The 20,611-nt window shown below is 43.0% G+C and overlaps 1 protein-coding gene across 1 annotated transcript in view; it reads left to right on the forward strand.

Annotated features, from left to right (window-relative positions):
• Positions 1-1,658: 1,658 nt before the first annotated feature.
• CHRNA7 (cholinergic receptor nicotinic alpha 7 subunit) overlaps positions 1,659-20,611 on the forward strand; it is a 44,387-nt gene continuing 25,434 nt past the window's right edge. Inside the window, exons 1-2 of the mRNA XM_026084017.1 lie at positions 1,659-1,722; positions 2,783-2,922. Coding sequence (XP_025939802.1) covers positions 1,671-1,722; positions 2,783-2,922 — 192 coding nt within the window. The 5' untranslated portion in view covers positions 1,659-1,670. The remainder of the gene's footprint in view (positions 1,723-2,782; positions 2,923-20,611) is intronic.

Genomic DNA, 20,611 nt, shown 5'->3' on the forward strand with positions numbered 1-20,611 from the left:
CCCAAGAACTTTGTCAGTGTATGCCCCTACATCTGATATGTCTTGTCTTTTAGAGAATTACCGTTGCCACTTGCTGGCTTCCATTACCCCTTGGTAATGTTTGGCGAGCTGGCTTCATTACTAATGTGAGATCTGAAAAGGGGAATTTGCGTCAGTGCTGCTCTATTTTACTGGCCAAAACACATGACGCGGAAATGTTCTTGGCTCCGCAGGTTGCTTCGGTCCTGCGCTCAACATTTAAAAATATTTTAACTGCTCAACATTTAAAAATATTTTAACAGCTACATAAACTAAATCAGTGCTTTAGCCAAAAAGATCACCTGGATTTTTAAAGCTGAGAATTAATGCGGACTAATAAACTGCTGTTTGCTGGGTTATCTCAAGAACAAGCATTTGGTTTCCCCTTACAAATGGGGAGACTCTTCAGTACTATTTCCCCTTAAGTGCAGCTGGCTAGAACATTGATTTATTGCAACAACCAGGTTTGAAGGGCAGGGATTTGAACTGAGAGCAATAACCCACGCACAGTCTTGAAAATGTGCATTAAGTTGCAAACGGGAACCAGACAGCAAAACCCGTTGAATTTTCTAGGCCTGCTTTCCAACTGCAGTGCGTGATCATGGCACCAAGCAGGAGCTCTGGCATCATTTTACTCAGCCATGCGTTTGTCAAGCACTAAACGTGGTGCCCCTCAGCCATGGGTATTTTTCCCATACCCAGACAGAACATCTAGCACCTGAGCTCCCAGCCCCTTACCTCCACTGGGGATTTAACAGCCATGTGTGCTTTGAGCACCTACATCATTTTGCACATGTCCCTCTCCTCCCCAAAATGTGACTGAAGCCAAATCCTGGCCTAAGGCCAGCAGGGAGGTGAACCAGGGCATGAAGGGCCTGGGGACACGGCCCCGGCTTCCCCACCCTGCACACCTTCCCCTCCCGCTGGCCCCAGGCAGGCGCTGTCCGGCCCAGGGCCCCTTCACTGCCTTCACTGATGGCAAGCGAGAACAACGGGACACTTGGGCTGAGAAGGGCAGAGGAGCTGGGGGGGCGGCTCTGAGCTCCTGGGGAGCTGCCGCCCTTTGGCTTTCTGGCTAACCAGGGGCCGCCCGCCTCCCCCAGGCACCTGAAACCGCTCCCTGCCTGCGAGGAGCTGCCGGCCGGGCGGGGGGGCCCTTCCCCATCCCGGAGAAGTCCCCGCACTTCGGGGGCTCTGGGACAGGCCCGGGAGGAGCGCGGCCGCCCGGGAGCCCGCGGCCCCGCTCCCGCACCCGTAAAGCCGGGACGGCTCTGCCCAGCGCCCCGCGCCCGCAGCAGCCGCCGCCAGCGGGCGGCTCCAATCCCGCCCCTCCGGCCGGGGATCCGCAGGGATTAGGGAGAGGAGGGAAATCCGTCACGTGGAGCGGGAGGAGGCGGCGGTGGAGGCCGTTGCCATTCCCGTTGCCATTCCCGTGCTCTGCCCGAGCCGGCAGCACCGCAGGGCGAGCTCCGGCGCGGCGCGGCGCAGCAAGGGGCCGAGCGGCAGCTGCGAGGGGTCCCCGGGGCCGGCGGCGGCTGCCTGCGGCCGCGCTCCGCGGCTCGGCCCCGCCCGGGCGGCTCGGGGCCGGACCGGCTCCGGCTCCGGCTCCGGCTCCGGCTCGGCGGGGAGAAGGTGCTGCTGCGGCGGCCGCGATGGGCCTCCGGGCGCTGGCGGCGGCGCTGCTGGCGGCGGCGCTCGTGCGCGGTGAGTGACCCGGGCCGGGGCCGGGGCAGCCGGGGCCGGGGCAGCCGGGGCCGGGGCAGCCGGGGCTCGCCCGCCCCTTCATCCTCTGCCCGCACGGCGCCGCCGGGGCTGGGCGCTGCCCGGCGCCCCGGGCCGCTCCGCGCGCTCTCCGGCACCAGGAGCTGGACAGAGCAAACGGCGGGGCGGAGAGAAAAGTCCCTCCAGGCACCTGAACTGCAGCCGCTGCAGGGCAGGGACCGTGGCTTTTCTGTGGGGGCGATTCAGGATTGGAAAACAAGTGAGAAGAGGAAAGTCTGCCTGCACTGGGGACAGCGACAGACCACGTATCCAGAAGCCCTGATCTTATGCTGACCCAGATTTCCTCATTCTGAAGCTGCCTCTGTGCCTGGTCTACTCTGCTCCATCCATGCAGAGCTGCTCCCTCTCCCGCCACAAAAAAACTGGCAGAATAAAAATCCTTCCTGGATCTGAGGTGTGAAAGGATAGAAATCCCTGAATATTGCTGTGCATATTAATGTAGTGCCTACAATGCCTGGTGGGAACCAGGTACCCATTTTATTTGTAGCTGCCCCAGCAGAGAACAAAGCAGAAAACACTTTCCCCAAAGAGTTTTCAGCCTAAAGCAGCCTGAGCGCATGATTTCATCCTATCCTGTAGCCATTTTCCTGCCACTGTCTTGCTGAAGCGCTCTGCTGTGTCTGTGTGCTCCTTTCCCGGCCGTAGCCGTGCTAGGAGAGGTGTCCAGATCCCAGCCGTGTACGTTCTCCTTATGGCTGCTGGGCCAAAGGTGCCTATGCTGACACGGCACCTTTACCATTCCTGGCCATCCCAGAAGTGATCAAAGAGGGAGACCCCCTCCCAGACTGGGGATGAAAAGAAAGGATAATAAATTCGGGATAACATTTTGCTGTAGTAGCTAATGAATTATGGAAATTACAGTGGTGTTCTTCTGGTAATGGAACATATAAAATAGTAGATACATAATATCTTATAACCAGAAAAGAGTATACATTCTTTTTGGTGTAGAATCCTAATTATTTATCTATTCCTATGTTTAAAGAGTCCCTGCAAGGAGAATTTCAAAGGAAGCTGTATAAGGAGCTGCTGAAAAACTACAACCCTCTGGAACGACCAGTCGCAAACGATTCCCAGCCGCTCACTGTCTATTTCACTCTCAGCCTCATGCAGATCATGGATGTGGTGAGTCTGTAACTTTGCAGGAAGCTATTTCTTTAAAAGGCTGGAATTTTTCCTGCCCAGCAAGGAGACAGGATTGTGAAGGAAGACTGCACAATCTTGGGGAGCGCAAGTAATTCAAGGGACAAAGACAACTTTTGATTGTCCTTTTAAAAGAAGTAATTTTAAAGTTTGTGTCTTTCCTAGAGCTCTGGTCAATATTCCCCAATCTTCAAAGTAAAGCTCAAACTTTATACTTTGTTGCCTTTTAAATCCTTAATTACACTTAGATCCAACACCAGGTGCTGTCTCTGGGAGGATACGTAAAACAAAGCTCCTCATTATTGGTCATCACTGAAGAGCTGCTGATTCGGTGGTGGTGGTGGCGGGGAGATTCTGGCCAAAATGCAAGCTGTATTTTTGGCCATCCTATTTAGACAAGATATTCTTAAATTCTATATGCTTACATTTTAGCTGTTCAATTCCATATCAAAGGTGGTTGGTGTATCAGTGGATATTCCTGTGCAGTGTTTGCCAGGCTTGTAAAAGGCAGTGTAAGATCTTTTTGATTCAAATATGAGTAATTTAAACTTCAATCTGTCATAGCTGTGTAGTGATCAAACTCTCTATGTAAGTGGGTATACAGTATTCATTTTTTGCTGAATTCAGATAGCTATGGTCATTAATAAAGAAGTTAATTACTTAAAACTAATAGTTAACCTCAAACTGCCATTATCTTTCCATCAGATGCTTAAAGCACAAAACAGGAGGCAACAAAATAAAAAAAATGATGGGATTATTCATGACAAGTGGCTTGCTTTCTGTTCCCTTACAAACTGCTGATTGCCAAAATCCAGACACTGTTCATTTAGTATCTAAGGGTCAGTACACATACAGAGAACTCTCCAGGTTTAAGTGCTCATAGCTTCTCTGCACATTTTGCGAGTCTTAGATTTATTAGACCAAGGGTGAAAACTAGGGTATGTATTTCCAGTGTGAGAGTTAATACTTGCTCAAGTGAGAGTAGGCAGTAGTAATCAGTGAGTTGTTTCAGTGTCTGTGCCACTAAAGCCAACAGGCAAAATCTGCCAGTTAGTTACATCCCGTCTATGGCAGCTGAGATACCGGCGAGCAGGAAAGAAGTGATACAGAGCGTGCTTCTTCGAATAAAGGTGAGGGAAGAATGCAGAGTGCAACAGTTTCAGAAGGTGCTGGCAGATTAAACTTGATGCAGATTGTGGCTGTATTTCATGGACACCTGGGATCTAGGAGAGCACATCTAGCATTAGACCAAAACTTTGACATGAGTTAAAAGCCAGTCCCAGTGGTCTGATATATGAGATTACACTAATATCCCACTAGGACTGTATATGGGCATGCTGCTGTTATTAATGATTCTTACTATGGTGAGCTTAAAGATTGCAAAAGAATGGGATTTCCTCACACTGAGCACTGCAGCCATCAGTAGTAGGCAACTCCTGACACAAACAGCCAGTCTAAATAGACAAATAAGCAAGAATGTCTTTGGACAATCTAAATAGAGACAATATGAACAGTGTAAAAACAAAGGACAATACAAAAAGAACAACTGATGCAGTGTTAATAAGGGATACATTAGTTTCATGATTATTCTTCTAGCTGGATTCAATTAGGATGTGTCAAGATAAATGAAAAACAAAAACCAGAGGCATCTGAAGGGCAGTGAGAGTCACGAGGCCAAGGCAGATCAGAGGAAAGTAAGAGTGAAGCTGAACTGAAGAGAATGAAGGACAGCATGGGACAGACAGAGCTTCAAAGCTCTGAATGTCTGATGGTCCCCACCTGGGCTACTGCTGCAGCTATTCCTGCTGCCTGAAATCTCCATTTGTCTCTGCCAGGTATGTTAGGGAATGTGGAGGAGTGGGCAGAAGTAACCACTAGGCCCTCTTGGCTCCAGGTGGTCTGTGGAGTGTGATGGTGCTTCAGGCTCCCTCCTCTTTCCACGCAGCTGGCTCTTTCGTGGCTTCTGCAGCAGCTCCTGCAGGTTGCAGTCTCCAGTTGTGGTTGTACTTTCTGTATCGACCTGTTTTAGATTATTTTCTCTTTGTGTTTCTTGGCAGCGACATGCCAATGTGCTCAGGAAAGCTTAGCCAGTCTGTTCAAGGCCAGACAGAGCTCTTGAACACACCTGAACACAGCTCCAGTCTTGTGTATTTTTGCAGAGTTCAGCACAGTACACAGTGCTTCAGCTGAACCTTACACCAGGCTTCAAGGAAAGCCCTTCCTGCCCACTGACTTGTTTTCCAAAATGAACTTCTGTAGCTCCCTCCTTGGCAATCATCTCCTGCTGCAGCACGTGCTTTCTCAGAGCTACTGGAGAAACTTTGGCTTCATTACAGGATAACATGGTCCACTCTGAAGGAGTTCTGTACAACTCTGTTCTTGAAACACTTTTCAAGTGCTTGGTTTATTCTAATATCCAGGGGAAAAGAAAATGCTATTCTGTTTGGTTGGTTGGTTTTGTTACTGTTAGCATTACTTCATGCAATTCATTTCAGAATTATACTAATACAAGAGAGCTCAAGAAAGCACTTTGAGCCAAAACAAAACAGAGTTGTGAAAAGACCAATCCCACCCCCCCCCCAAATCTTTAAGAAAATACACTTCTGGTGTCATTGTATCTGGATGTATTTGGCCTGAATGTGTTAAACTAGCATGTTGTTTTTAAGCCTTAACCACACAGGAAAGGATTGTCGTATGGGCAAACCCTCCTAGTGCAGACACAGCTCACAGAGGCCTAGCCTACACCATCAGAAAAGTTCCCTGAATGGAATGAGTTGAACAGCTAAAGAGGTTTTTTTTCAAACTCAAATTGTAGCTTTATTGTAGAGGTTTTTCTTGCATTTCTATGTCAATTAAGAGTGGGACTTTCTCTTCCCCATACTCCTGACATGGCTATAACCTTAACTACTGTCTAAACAGTTGGCTGTTGGATACACAAATGGCTAAAGGCCAACAGGCAGACAGCTTTACAGAGTTATATTCTTTTGGAGTTGTCAAGTTTAATAAGAAATACAGAACTGAAGGGCAAATATCCACTGATAGCTAGCCAATCTGGTATCAATCAATAACTGGCAGTCTTACCTAATATGATTCAAGAAGGAGGTTTTGATCCTATGTGCATTTAAAAAGAATCCCTTTATTATCAGTAAGAAGCCACAGGCTTTTTTGTACTGGCAGTTTAGTTACAGCCCATTCTGCTTGCTATAAAACTGACTGCAATTTTCTCAGTGACCTGGGATCAACAGCCTAAGAAAGAAACCAACCATGAAGTAAACCAAGCTTCACAGTATAAAACAAATGAGTTTTCTTCATTTACAACAAGAAGGAAATACTGGTGGGAACAACAGCTAGTTGTGGTAACAATTATTGGTTTAACGAACTAGAAACAAAACATGCCACCATCATGCTTTCCTGTAGTTTATATACTCACTTTACTTGGCTCCTCAGCTGATAAAAGATGTACTGGGAGTTAGTCCCATCCAGAGGAGAGATACCAAATCCCCCGCACAATGAAGTGAACCACGCTAAATCCCAGCTGCCGCTATTTCTTGTTTCCATTCGCTTCCACTCCATTCTCACTTTGCAGATAGGAAAGGGGAGAGAATATATGAAACACTTCCCAAATATAGTGGAGTTTTCTTACCTTGCATAGTCAATTTAACACTTTCCTTCTAAGAACTAGCAAATATTTCCATCCTAATACCCTGCACCCACCAGACAAAACGGTAATGAGAGATATTTTGAAAATTTAAAAAGATGGTGCTGTCACTCAGAGAAGCAGAACAGTTTCCGTAAAGAAATGGACTATGAAACAAACACTTTCCCACTCCCCAAAGGAAAAGAAATTTAAATCTGGAAAGATGAATAAAACAACCAAATCAACAAGCTCATTGAGAAAGGGCGCTAAAGAAGTTTCTAAGCTGTTTATCAAGCCTCAACAGCCTCTCTGTAAACAATCGTTGCAGGAGAAGCTCATCAAAGCTGCATTATTCTTTTAATTTTTAGCATTCATTTGTGTACATTAGAAAAAAGTCTCTCCAAGTCTCTTGCTCTGTTGCTCAGTTTTTATTCCCTCCATCCTGAAGGGAGAAAATATTCTCACTTTCATCTTGCAGCCATTTCCCATACAACTACATTTTATTCTTAAGAGTTTAGAAAAGCAGAGCAGTGCGGGGATATGTTTTCCAATATTTTTAATTGATTTAATATCTATGAAAGTTACTGGATTACAACAGAAAACAAAGCTTTCTGCTTCCCCATGAAACATGAACAACAGATCTTTTCAAATAACATAGTCTAAAATATTCTGAAAACTGTTATCTTAAAATAAGCAAACAACACCTTTCCCATATTATTTATTAAGAGAAATTGCAACCTTATTTCTTTGTCTATTTTCTTCTGCTTCTAAATTTCTTTAATTCATAATTTCTGACTTTTATGACTAATAATTTTTTCTTCAACATCTTTCTCTTACCTACCCTTCTCAAGCTGTTAATATCCAGAAAGATTTTAAACAGAGAGTCTATATTCTGTAGGATAAAATGGAAAACAATGAATTTAAACTAATTTAAAAGTTTGCACAAAGGAAAAAAAAGACTAAGTAAATGCTATTAAAAATCTAATAATAATTAGCTGGAGCACATTAGAGATGTTCATCGTATGTGAACATCAGGACTTTTATTCTATTTTCTAGTTCCACATGAGAAATCCTCCACTTAAGGCACCTTGGAATTGTAATCCAAATCAGTGTATCTTTTTATGAGTAAAGTAAATTAGTTTCTCTAACATTTCTCTCATCCTCTTAATTAGCAATAATCATAAAATCATCAAAAAATGTACTTTGCTTTCCAACCATGTAGGTGTGGATGCTCCATTAACCAAAAAAGGGTAACAGCTAACACATCTTTTTGTGAGTGGACATCTAATGACATTCATTTTGATGAAGGAGGTTTGCAGCTTTACTAAGGAAAATGATTAAGGTCCTAGAAAATAGATTCTGTGATGATGGATTGTGGTAGAGCACAGGAACATAAAGCTTTCACATTTTACACGGGACCTCTTACTAAAACAACAAAATTGGTAAATTTACATCATCTAATAATTATTACTAGTCCTTAGTAATCAGCTAATAAAGTAAAATTACATCACTTGTCACAACTTCTGAGAGTCAGATCTGACTAACTAGTACTTGTTCTTATACACGGATTTTCATTCCCAGAAGTTTGGGGAATGATATGAATATGCTCGCTCTAATTTTCAGGGTTGTTCTTCTCTTTGTTAGAAGACATTATTTACAGTTAAAATGCCAAAATTTCTATGTCATACTCAAGTACTAGGCCATACATCAGGTCACTGCTTAATCCCCAAGTCTGTATCTTTTGTTTTGACCAATATGGACGAGCTTGTTACAGTCTGAGAAAGTTTGTATGAAATGCTTAAAGGCCCCGTATTTTTCTTTTGCAATGTTTCTCTCCTCAGATAGTGGAGCTACACTGACTTGCCTCAGTTGGGGATCTGGCTCCACAAAGTAACGTATTAGATCAGCATTGTCCAACCTTTTTCACCGATTAAAGTGCTTAACCTGCTTCCAGTCTCCTGGGAGACCTGCAGGCTCGGTCCTGCCCAGGCCACGAGCTGATGCGCTGCGTGTGGGCAGTACCGTCTCTCTGCTCCGGCGCGGTAGCTTTTGTGTACGCACACACTAACTATACGCTCTATAAATCTAGTGCTTCTTGGGAAAACCTGCTTTGCTCTGCGGGTACAGATGGGAGTTGACCTGGTTCTTCCTGGATTTGATCTGCCTCCAAGGGCAGTGTCAGGGCACGCTGAGGAAAGAGCCCAGCTGGTCCTGCTGGACCCCCTTCTTTTCTGGGAAGGCTCCTGAAGTGCTACGGGAAGATGCAGTGGGCTGGATGAGTTCTGTGGGGGGGAGCAAGCCACAGCGCACCCCCCGGCCTCTCCCCCTCCGGTGCCGCGACCCGTGCAGGCCCGCGCGCGGCAAGGTGCTGCAGGCAGCCCGGGAGGGCGGCGGGGGAGCCCAACGCTGTCCCCGGGGCCCTCGCGTAACATGTTGGTGCTAGTCCTGCAGGGCCGCGTGCGAGTCCGGGCTGCCCCAGCTCCAATGCCTTTGGCTGCAGCTCCGTACGCGCAGGCCTGTGCGGAGCCGGGGTGGCCTTGCTCTCAGAGCAGCGCGCGCCACACAGGTGCCGGCCGTTCACAGGTGCCAGAGCGCGCCGCCAGCGTCCGAGCAAAGGACCGAGAACGGAGCGCAAGCAACCCTTTCCTATCCGCAAACAGCGTATTAACGCAGAAACATTCAAATGGTAATTGCTTCAAATTTAGATGATACTGAGTGGAATTCTTCAGTTTCTCCTGAACTCCTCACCCTGTTTGCCTGAACAGGCTGCTAAATGATCCAACTGCTCCCCACCTAATTATGTCTCCAGCTTACAAAAAAGGAAAAATAAAAAAGGGGGAAAAGATATGACAATGGGTTGACAGAGGGTACTATATATGTACAAGCATTTATATAGAAAAAGAAACCTTTTAAAATTAACTTAAAATTTTAAGTATTTAGCTGCTTTTTAATGTATTAATTTATTTTAATTTTTAATTTATTAAAAATCAAAATAGATTATTTCCTATGAATAGCTAGAGAAAAACAAAATTACAGCTACATTCAGATTCAAACTTCATTTATGCTTGCACAATCATGACTGTTAACTGAAACAAGATTTGGATTTGTAAAGAAGAAAGACTGTTAACACTTTGGCTTGAACAACAGCTCTGCTGGGGAGCGCTATGAGCACAAGCATAAACCACTTCATTGGCAGCAACGTAAGAGTACGAAATGTGGCCAGTTCATCTCTCCAGAATACTCTGGTAGTGACGTGAAACCAGATTTGTATGGCCCGCAGTCACCTGTCCCCTTATTGCTTATGTAATCCTCTTAATGGAGTAACCTAAGGGAAGCCATCGAGCGCTAACCATGGGCAGAGCTGCGGACCAATGCACATGGTTATTCACACAGCACAACTACTTGGGGCTTTTATGGGCTTGCTCTCTGTGTTCAGCTGTGAGAATTAGGATAGTTCTGTGGTTGGCATCCCCCTAATTACTCTTGATAACTATGTAGTTGGGTCAGTTGAGTATTTGGAGGCAAGAAGCAGGACTTTCACCCTGCAACACCAATGGTACTAAATGCAAGAATGGAGACAGAAAAAATAACGAGCAGTGGTAAGTTTGGCTGAACCACTCACTGAGCTAAGGAAATACAAATAAGCATTTTAATTGGATTTTCAAGTGCTCACTCCATCTCCAGCCCCACCAGCTTGAAATGTTCTTTTCATAGGAGAGAGTTTGCTCTTTTGTGTTGCCGCAAACAGCAGCCTGCAGGACTGTGTAGGTGTGCTGACATTTCAGTAATGACGCTCCTCGCATTTGAGAAGCAACAGGCACATACAGTTGCTTTCCATCGACATATTCCTCCCAGCCAAGCTCATGCTTTCTCAAGATCTTTTTCAGTAACTCTGTATAGACACAAGAGAGAAGCAGGGAGTGTATGGATTTTTAGGGACACTTGAAAATAAAGACTCTGTAGAAGAGGGCTCTGTCACCTTTCTCTCTGAGGACGCAGTGAGGAATAACTAGGATTTTTGCAGTGTTGCCTCACCCCCCTTGCTGTGTGAGTAAGGCGTTTGTAATACCTTGTGCATTACTCTGTCAAGAGCTGCAGAGACATTCAGCAGGATAAGCAATGTGTTTTGTAGTATAGTTTTCCCCAAGGTTATTTTCAATTGCCACAGTGATGTCTCTGTGCTGTACCATAGTTTGAATAGACTCTGAGACACCTAGAAAACTGGTTTATGTTACATATTATAGGAATTTTGGAGCTAGTCCTTCTTGCTTAATTTGCCCACACCTGGAAAGCTGGAGACAGGACAGGGTAGCTGGAGAGACTGGTTGGGATCAGTAATGCAGTTTGCTAACTATGGTGCTCTGAAGTCAGCTTTAGTGTCCATTTGTAGTGGACAGAGACACTCCTCAGGGCTGTGTCCTGGTCAGATGCCTCTAACTCTGCAGCTCTGGTGTTCCTCTGCTTCTGCAGTTTCTGCATGTGAAATGATGCCAAAATGTGGACAACATGCTCTGGTCAGGTGTGGAAATTTCTATTGCTCTTATTTATAAAAATAGCATAGAGGAGTGCCGAGAGCTGGCTCACGCTAGAGCTCAGTACTCTGATCCCATTGAGGGAGGGGAAGAGCCTCTGTCGATGAGCTAGGCAGAGGCTGCTCTGGGTTCAGCTCCTAGCTCTTCCATGAGCTCTCTCTTCCCTCCCTGAAGAAATCACCTGCTTTCCTTCTATTTTTGTTTGTTAAACATGAATCAATCAATCCAATATCCAATCCAATATCAATATCAATATTTCCATATCACTTATGAATATTGTGAGGAGAAATACTTAAGAAAAGTTCAAATATGACAAAGTTGATAAGCAAGAATAAAAATTCAGCCAAATCCTTCAATATAATGCTAACCTGGCTTGATCGTTACATCAGGGTGAAACAACCTGGCCTTTCAATGTTTATGTTTTGCAGCTGACCTCTGTGCAAATACATAAAGTCCAAAGGCTTTGATTCCCCCTTGTGTTTAAACTCCCCCCGGGGAAGGGGCTCTGAGGGCTCTTATTCCCTCTCAGTTTGTGGAATGGCCTGTACTTGCCAGAACCTCATGTGCTGGACGCTAGAATGCCCAGCTGTGTCAGATTGGCAATGATAATCAACACCTACAGCCAGTATTTAACACTAACTCAGGGTTCAATCCTCTCAATGAGAGTCTGCCATGGAATACAATTAAATCAAGATTTATTTGTAAATAAAGTCACAGAACACGGTTATTACTCTGCATTCTTGCAATAAATCTAACCACACTTTTAGCTCTATATTTTAAAATTGAACTAAGCAAAACCTACAGTGAATCACGAGAATTCATAAAATAAGGCGATAAAATGCAACCTCCCTCTCTTGCTCTTAAAAAGAATCTTTTTTCCACACAAGATGTGCTGAAGTGTGTTATTAGCTAAGCAACACTCTGCTCGTTTAATAAGCCTTGTTCTGGCTTGTCTTTGCAAAGATGAATGTGTTCAAATCTAAATGCAACCTCTTGTTAACAATGATGTATTGAAAAATAAAAATAAAATGACTACTATTACAATTATGTCTCCATGGTAGCAGAAGCAGTACATCATGTGGCTGTTACACATATTTATAATCTCCACTTCTTTTCTGTGAAGCTATGTGAAAATATGTTTCAAGTCCATTGCCAGGAAAGAACCCTATTACAGTCAATGGCATGAAAGGCTATCAGACCTTGCCCGAGTAGATCTGGAATGGAAACCCATGTCCAGGTTTCAAGGAGGCTCCTTGCACAGACCCTCTGTCCAGGCTTAAGCTGGCTCTTCCATGTTGTTTTCCCAGCAGCTTGGCTGCTGTGCAAGATTTGTGTGGATCTGGGAAGATCTGTGCACTTTTTGAGCAAACTGTGCCTTTCTTCCGAAGCAAGAAAAAGTAGTGGGGGAGAGAGCAAAGACTGCCTCTTGCAAAAGTATGTAGAGACCGTTTCGTGTACAGAAGCCACTGGAGGTTTTCAGACTTGCAAAATAAGCAGAGCACATATGGCACTACTTGAAAAAAAAAACCCTCACAATTTTACCTGTAATTAATGTTAAACAAAGCAATCAGAATCCTCATCTCACACTCCAAACAACCTTAACCCAGGTAAGTTTCAAATATTGACTTTTTTTTCCCATTTTTATTTTAAATAAAATATTAAGATGTTCAAGGGCAGCAAAATGAGCATTGACTCCCACCCCAGGCAGCACAGAATGCATTAATAAAAAACCAGCAGCATTTTAATTCTAGAAACCTTTAAAACTTTCACAGAACTTTAACTAAAAGCAGAAGTGTACTTTCTGTTGTGTTTGGGTTTACTTCTTCACTGTTTTGTTTCTCTTCTTCTTATGCACCTAAGCAGTACAGTGGGACAGGGCAACTCCTGGCTTGAATTCTTATGTAGAACACATACCAAAAAATCCCCATTTTTTTAGGCTTACACGTAGGTCAAGCTGTACAGTCACTAAGACTGATTTTTTACTGCAGTATGTTCTTAGCAAACTTTGTAGTAAGTATGTCCAGCTCAACTGTTAAACGTAGGCCAGAACCATTGCTAGCCTACTGCGCAGGGCATCTTTCCATTGCTCACACCAGCAGCTTTCCTTTTCTCCTCTCCTCTTCCCTGCTGCTCTTTCTAACCACTGTGGCCCCACTCACTCGCAGACCATCTTACTGCTGTTTCCACCACATGAAATCAAAAGCTCACCATAATAGACTTTGCCGCGATTAAAGCTTGCAGCTTTGAATACACTGTCCCAGGACCCCCTATACCCAGTAACAGACGGCTGTTTCCATTTGTGGCAGCGCTTTGCACTATTTCTGCTTTGCTCCTCAGCCTGACTCTTCTGCTTGTCCTTGTTACTGTACACAAACATCTGGAACTAACGCAGCATGTTTGGCAGCCTAAGCTGCTACATGTGGAGCTGCGTAACTCTGTGCAAAGATGGCACTGGTGAGGATATTTATAGCAGTGCTGAAATCTGTGATGCTATGTAATAGCTTTGTTGCAGTACTCTAAAGTACTAATTTGGCACTTTTGCATTGTTGTTTCTAGCCAGGCTCCCATTTCCTTTTCCCTGTTTTGCTGAAAATAATATGCTTGTAGGTTACAAGGAAGATTTACAAAGTTACTTTTTAAGGGGTTTGTTGGTTTTCTATTCAATTTAATCACATTTATAATGATTCATTAAAAAAAAAGTAACTAGTCTGAACAATTTCACACATTCCTGAGGGAAGGAACAACCTTACAGACTGTCAAAACAGAAAAATGCTCTATAAATAGTACCAAATGCCATGAATGTAATACACAGAAGTTAGACTCAGTACAGCATAGCTTGCTAGCGTCAAATACTGCTGGCACCATTTTATTCCACAGCCCAGTTAATAAAGAAAATGGAATTAGAGCGATATGCATATAGGCCAGCCTGGATGTATACATTTCAAAGATGACTTAAGTAGATACTGCTTTGAAATAAGATCTTCCACATCTGGAAGTTTAAACATTATACTTGGATCTAATAAACACTCACAAAGATAGGTCACATTTTGAAGGTGAGAAGCTGGACAAAATAGAAGTAATAGCAAGGTAGCGTCTCAGCTGTCACAGAGCACTGCCTGCTAAAGAGAGTTAGTTTGAGTTGCAATGTGTGGTTTAATCAGAATTATTTCTATTAAGTGTGACCGACTCCTTAATTTCCACAAGAAATAGTTCTACTAAATATGGCCAGACAAAGAACTCATTGAAAGTAGGTCCTGGTTATAAAACACAAAGAGAACAATAAATAAACAGAATGAGATCACAGAGTCAGACCTTAATCGCACCTCTCTCACCCAGGAAACTTCACAGATTAACAGCGGCCCTTATCCTACAAATATTTATGAATGTGTTTATAAAATTAGGCCAATATACGCACCAGTCATAGCCTGTACACTTTTCAGGGATGATTTAACCCATTCATACACATTCTTCAATTGTGTTCTCTTCTTCAATCGTCCATTCAGGCTCCCTTCTTACCCAGCTCTACCGTACCACTCGCATGATGGGAAAAGGCTGATTTCTCACTTCAAATAGCAAATAGAGGAACTATCTGTCACTGTATCTGGGATCACTACTCCCACTCTTTATACTTCAAGATTACGGAGACCGTTTAGGACAGCAGATTGTGTTGGGAATCTGCCAAAGATTTGCTCTGCACTGTTTCTGGCTGGAGATTTAGGGCGCTCCAATAAACTTTACTCACTGCATCACAAACGAAAACGGTGGGTGAGGGCCTCCCTGCAGGGAAAGGCTGTTTGTTTCTCATATAAGTCTAAGTATTCTAGTTAATCCCAGAATAGCCATTTACTTCCTTGCTCCTCTTTTAATTTACAGTCCAAAGTCAGCCTTCTTAATAAATAAAAAGGGATAGTGGCAGCTCTCTGTGCCAGTCAGGATTACCTCCAGCATCAAAACTCCACTCTCCCCAGTCTGGAGCACGTCTGCAGAGACTTCTGACTTGAGCATTCCTAGCAAAATTCTGTCTCCTACTGGCTTTGGCTCCTCGAGATGGTCATTACTCAAAGACGAAGTCTCAGGGGCTCACATGGCATTCTGCCACAACACTGCCATCATTTGATATGAGTTTAAGAGGTAAATCTCCAAAACCAAGTCATACTTGTTATTAGATACAAGTTTCTAGTATAGACGGAGATATTTGATCTAACCCTCTTTGTTTATCACAGTAGTCATAGACAAACCTACTTTATTTTCCAGCCTCCCTCTCCATCCTTGTTCCTCCTTACATGAGAAGCTGGACGAGTTTTATATGTATTAAGTTCGGAGGGTGATTCTGTTTTTTGAAACAAAAATTAGGCTGGCTTTGTTTCTAAGTCCCTCTTAATCATTTTCTTTGCCCTTGTTCCTTTAGTAAATGTTATAAAGCTCTCTGGGCCGGCCCATTTGACATCAAGCTCACGAAGCCGGGCAGAATGTGATTAAAGCCCTTCTTCCTTGCTCAGTCTTTGGAACGCAATAGCTCCTGGGCGCTCCCTACACTTGGATTGTTCTTGTGCCAATAATCAGCTGTGAGATGTATTAACGTAAAGACGTTCAGCCTTAGAGACAATTTCGGGCAGTTAATAAGAGTTCATTGCTACTGCTAGGCAGCTCTCATGACTGACAGGCTCCTAGTTCACTGAAGAGTCCTGCAAGTGTAGTGATCTGCTAGTATGTTGAACCATTTTCTGTATTGGTGAAATGTGTTACTGATTGCTGGACTTCCTTTCTTCCAAAGTGAGGTTTACTTTTAGTGCACGACTTTGAGTCATACCAGTATTCTTCTGCAAAATACCATGTGACAAAATTGCCACTCTCTTTATCCCTCACATGATGATATCTTGTATGACAGAATTATTTGCTCAAGTCAGACTGATCTATTTGCTCAAGTTGGACTGAGAACTAATTAGCTTTTCAGTCTCCAAGAAAGCACTCTTTTCACAAGAGGCTCTTGTTCCTCAAAAGCTGTAATTGCTCCAGAAGTTTTGATGTGTTTTTGATAATTTAACACGCACAAGTATATTCATAGCTTCTTCTTGTATTTCAAGAGGTTGGGCATGTTTAGTTGCCATGACTATGTCTCCTTCTCTCCTGGTCTTATGTAGCCAGAATATAATAAAAGGAAACATTTTTCGCGTTATTTTTGTCTTTAATCATCTTATCCAATGTCATCAGAGTCCAGCTGGGAATTTAACATAAATCCTCCTGCAGCACATGCAACTCCTTTTGATATTTTTCTAAGGTTCCTGGGAAACTTTCACATGCTAACAGTATTCTGGGGAGCCTTGTTACGTTTTTTTCTTTTCTACAGTTTTGTAAAGGGCAGCGATTAGTTCAGTGCACAGTGTGTTTTCAGTACTGCAGGGAAATTGTTGCTTATTTTAACTGCATTGCAGGCAGAGTGGGGGGAAACAAAACCTCCTCAATGACTGCACAGATAGGAAAAAGAGCAGAGGAAGCCGGTTCCACCTCACAGGACAGGGAATAGCCCAGGTCACGTGGTGGCTCCCCTTTGGGTGGGAGGCACTGTCTCCTGGATGGGCTCAGGGAAAAAATACATGCATCTGTGTGCAAGTATAAAAATTATGTTTTTCTGTTAACAGATTGATCACTTTAGTTCTAAGGAAAAAATGATTTGTTTTTAAAAACAGATATTCCACTTATACTATGTAATTAAAAACAAAACAAGCGTTGCAAATACCTGGCAGTTGCCTATTTTATGAAGAGCTTTAGCATTTAGAGAGCCTGAACAGCTATTCATATGCCATCCATCACAAATATAATAAAATGTAAGGTCACTCAGAGCTGAACAGAAGTTTCCTTTTCAACTTTCACGTTAATTAACTACATATATTTTTGTTTGCTTTCAGATTTTAATTCTTTGATTAAAAAAAGCTAAAAAAAATTAAATGAAAGAATAAGAAGCACACACAGTAAGGAAGACAACTGCAAAACTCGCATTAAAGTTACACAAGACATTTAGCTAAATCCCTGAGCACAGCTGCAATATTTTATCCATAAAGGTCTGACAGAGTAAGAGAGAGTCTGAGCTGAAAGGTGTGCAAGTCACCGAGTCAAGTGTCAGGCTAGCAGTGAAGGAGCCTCAGGGCTGAATTTGGCATTAAAGTGTAATGTACAGGAGAAGAAAAGGTGATGCCCTAAATGCCTTCAACTTTCACTAAGGTCATTAGCAGTGTAGAGTGGCCAAGTGTAAAATAACCAATAAAGACCAGCTTTCAAGAGGGACTCAGGACCCAACATAATCAGGGCGAATGAGCAGCTGAGGGAAAGGGAGCCGGAGCCAGGCAAGCGCTGGCCCGCGGCCCTGCGGAGCTGACAGCCTGTGCACACTATGCTGTGCAACAAAACACGTCACCTTTAGCTCCATTTGTTAGTTTGCAACAACTGCTGTGATTTTTCGGGAGTGTGCCATACCAGCACTAGGTTGCACCACTATAAGATGGTGTCACAGATGTCACAGAGCTCAGTTTTAACAGGAACGTTGAACCTGTATTTTATAAAAATCTCACTGAAATGGCAAAAGTCAGAATACCAAATAAAAGCATGTATTTAGGTTTGAAGTGGTCTGGAGAAAAATGCAGTAATGCAGTAAAAATTTAATAATCTCTACGCTTGACATTTTATTGAGTTATCTTGCACTTTTTGCACCCCTTCTTCAAGAAATCAGAAACATTCTGTGGCCTGTTTCTGCTCTTGAGCATCACGTGCTGTAACGTGGAATATTACTTATGCATTGGTAATGTCCATCTATACAGCATTTGCCGCATAATTGGAAATATGTACTGTAAGCTGAACCAGAAACATTTTAGTATGATAAAAAAGCCTATCACTGACTACTGAAGAAGGGAAGGGTAAATTCACCAACCTGTTCCTTTTGTGGTGACAGGGAAGTCAGGTGGGAAGGAGAGATGAGGAATTCAAATCTCACCTTCATCTGACAAATCCTGTACACAGCCTTTCTTTTCACCTTTATGTTGCCTAAAAACCTGTTTCACCTGCCAGCTGTGTGGCTTTTTATTCCCATGCAAAACCAAACATTCCTTAATTCCATCCAGATGTGTATTTTAATTAATCTTGCCTTTGGGCAGGGGCAACATAGGTGGTGCCGTAGAGACACAGGGTAATAAACATGCCCCCGTTTAGGGCAGCCTGACTCTGCCCCCTCCAGCCCATTCCTCCAGAGTGAGACTTGCTGCCCTCAATGATGGAGGCCCAGGGCAGGGGTACAGAGGTAGGTAGTCCTTAGCAAGCAGCAGCATCTTCATTTCTGTGTCTCACCAGAAGCATCAGGATGGCTTTTCTGAGCAACTGATTTTTATCTTCATCCTCAAGATAGCAAGATTCAATTTGGCCTACACCACTAAGAAGCCTTGAGCCACCTCTGACTTCAATACAAAAATTTAGGCATAACCTCAGCACATGAAGACATGATCATTTCAGCATGCAGAAGTCCCCCATGTTGATGCAGAATTAATTCAGGCCCTTTCACTTTATACAGTTTAGTGAGCTCAGTGTGTGACCCTAAAAAAGGAGGAAGAAAACTCCAAGCTGTGTTGAGAAAAAAATCCCCATGAATTAAACATATCAATGTTTTAAATAAGGTGGGAAAAAACTTCATTAGGTGCTAGTAACCTAATTGACCTTGTGGATTAGAAGATGCTGAGAATGTTTAATGAGCAAGTGCCGAGACAACGAGATAAGAGCTAATGAACTGATGAAGCTTCTGGTTTTGACAGGGTACCCTTCAAGCAGACAAAAGAGCAAATGTCTACAGGAAGGGCTTGCGCAGTCTCTCCGTGGCTGCCAGCCGTTGTTGCTTTCAGCCTACAGCAATTCACTGCAGGCTTGCTAGCAGCTATCCATCAGGAACCTGGCATTTTTGCTATAATGAGCAATGTCTTAAAATGTTTCTACAAATCTTTTATTAAGGTTCATAGTAATTGAAGTCCAGTTCAAAGAGGCCTTAAAGAAGCCTGAAAGCAAGGTGTGTCTCTAAAGCCTTATAGTATTCAGCAATAAAATGCTCAAAAGCCTTGCTCTGAAATCATGGGGTGAAAACTTAACCACACTGCTATAAAGAGGAGCTCTGCCACTTACTTTGATGCAGTCTGCTCATTTATGTTTAGCTAACCTTAAGAGTTACACAGTATGCCACTACTATGCCAAATCATTCAGAGTTAAGGCTCTAAACCAAGTTAGATTAACTGTATTTTTCATATAACTGTATGTCATATGAATTACCCTTCAACTGTGAAGTCAAAGACTGCTGATGCTAAGATTTTCCTAGTGATGTTTGAGGCTTTTTTTTTGGATGATAGAAGTGGGACAATTTAAAAGTACTTCTGAAAACGGGGGGCCTTTTAAATTTTGTATCCATAAATGAAGGCTCCTGGAATTATAAAACATTTCTGAAAACTCGCACCTGGGAAAATAATTCTCAAAAATGAATTCTGGGACGTGTGACTTTGTTTTTCAACAAAGCAAGTGATCTTTTTTCTTTACAGCTGTATGTATCTCCTTATCAAAACATTTAGAAGACTAAAGTGATCTGAAAAGTTAACAGAAGTGCTTTTACAGAAGGAAAGCAGATTAATTGGATGCACTAAAGAAAAAAGCTTTTAGAAAATGTCTTTACTAAAAAAGCATTTAGAAAATGTGACTGTTTCACATTAAAATGAGGTGGGGAATAAACTTTCATTATGTCCAGTTAACTCAGGCTTAAAGATAATTTAGCACCTTATACTAGGTTTGAATTCCACTGCAGCACAGCCCTTTTCGGAAAAATGTGGGAGCACAAAATTGGGAAATTTCTAATTCCTTGGATATGACACTGCAAAATTCTGTTTTGGGTATGTTTCAAGCTTGTCATCCAGTAGAACATAACTAAGGTTGCTATTAACTTCACCTACCTGTAGTTGCCTAATTTCTGGCTACGCTGTCAAAACTGGTTGTGCAGGCTTTTTCTTTGGTCAGTGGAGTCACAGATATGTCCAGAAGGCAATTCACATCATCCACAGTTTGAGGTATGAAATGTATAAATCATTCCCTACAGTCAAGTGACTATCCTACTCCACTGACATCTGAGGCAATCTAGATTACTAGAGTAAACAAAGTGCCTAACTTTAAAATAGCTAAAACAAGGTGAATTCAATCTCACATCAGGCTCCAAGTACTAACAGTCACTGTGCAAATGCTGAGGTTTAAATAAAACTGCTGCAAATTTATACATGTGTTTAGAGCATAATATACAAATTTTGTATGGATTACAGTGTATGTTGGAATTACTGTTCTTGAAGGCTGGGAAGGACTTTCAAAAGTCTCCAGTTCTGTACGTTTAACAGACTTAGTGATAATTCCAGAATATAATCCTGTGAAAAATGTTTGAAAAAATTCCCTATCCTTGCCAGTAGAATATAGTAAAAATGCAGCAGGACCTGCATCATGT

Source organism: Apteryx rowi, unplaced genomic scaffold (genome assembly GCF_003343035.1).
Source record: "Apteryx rowi isolate R43461 unplaced genomic scaffold, aptRow1 scaffold_624, whole genome shotgun sequence".
Lineage (NCBI taxonomy): Eukaryota > Metazoa > Chordata > Aves > Apterygiformes > Apterygidae > Apteryx > Apteryx rowi.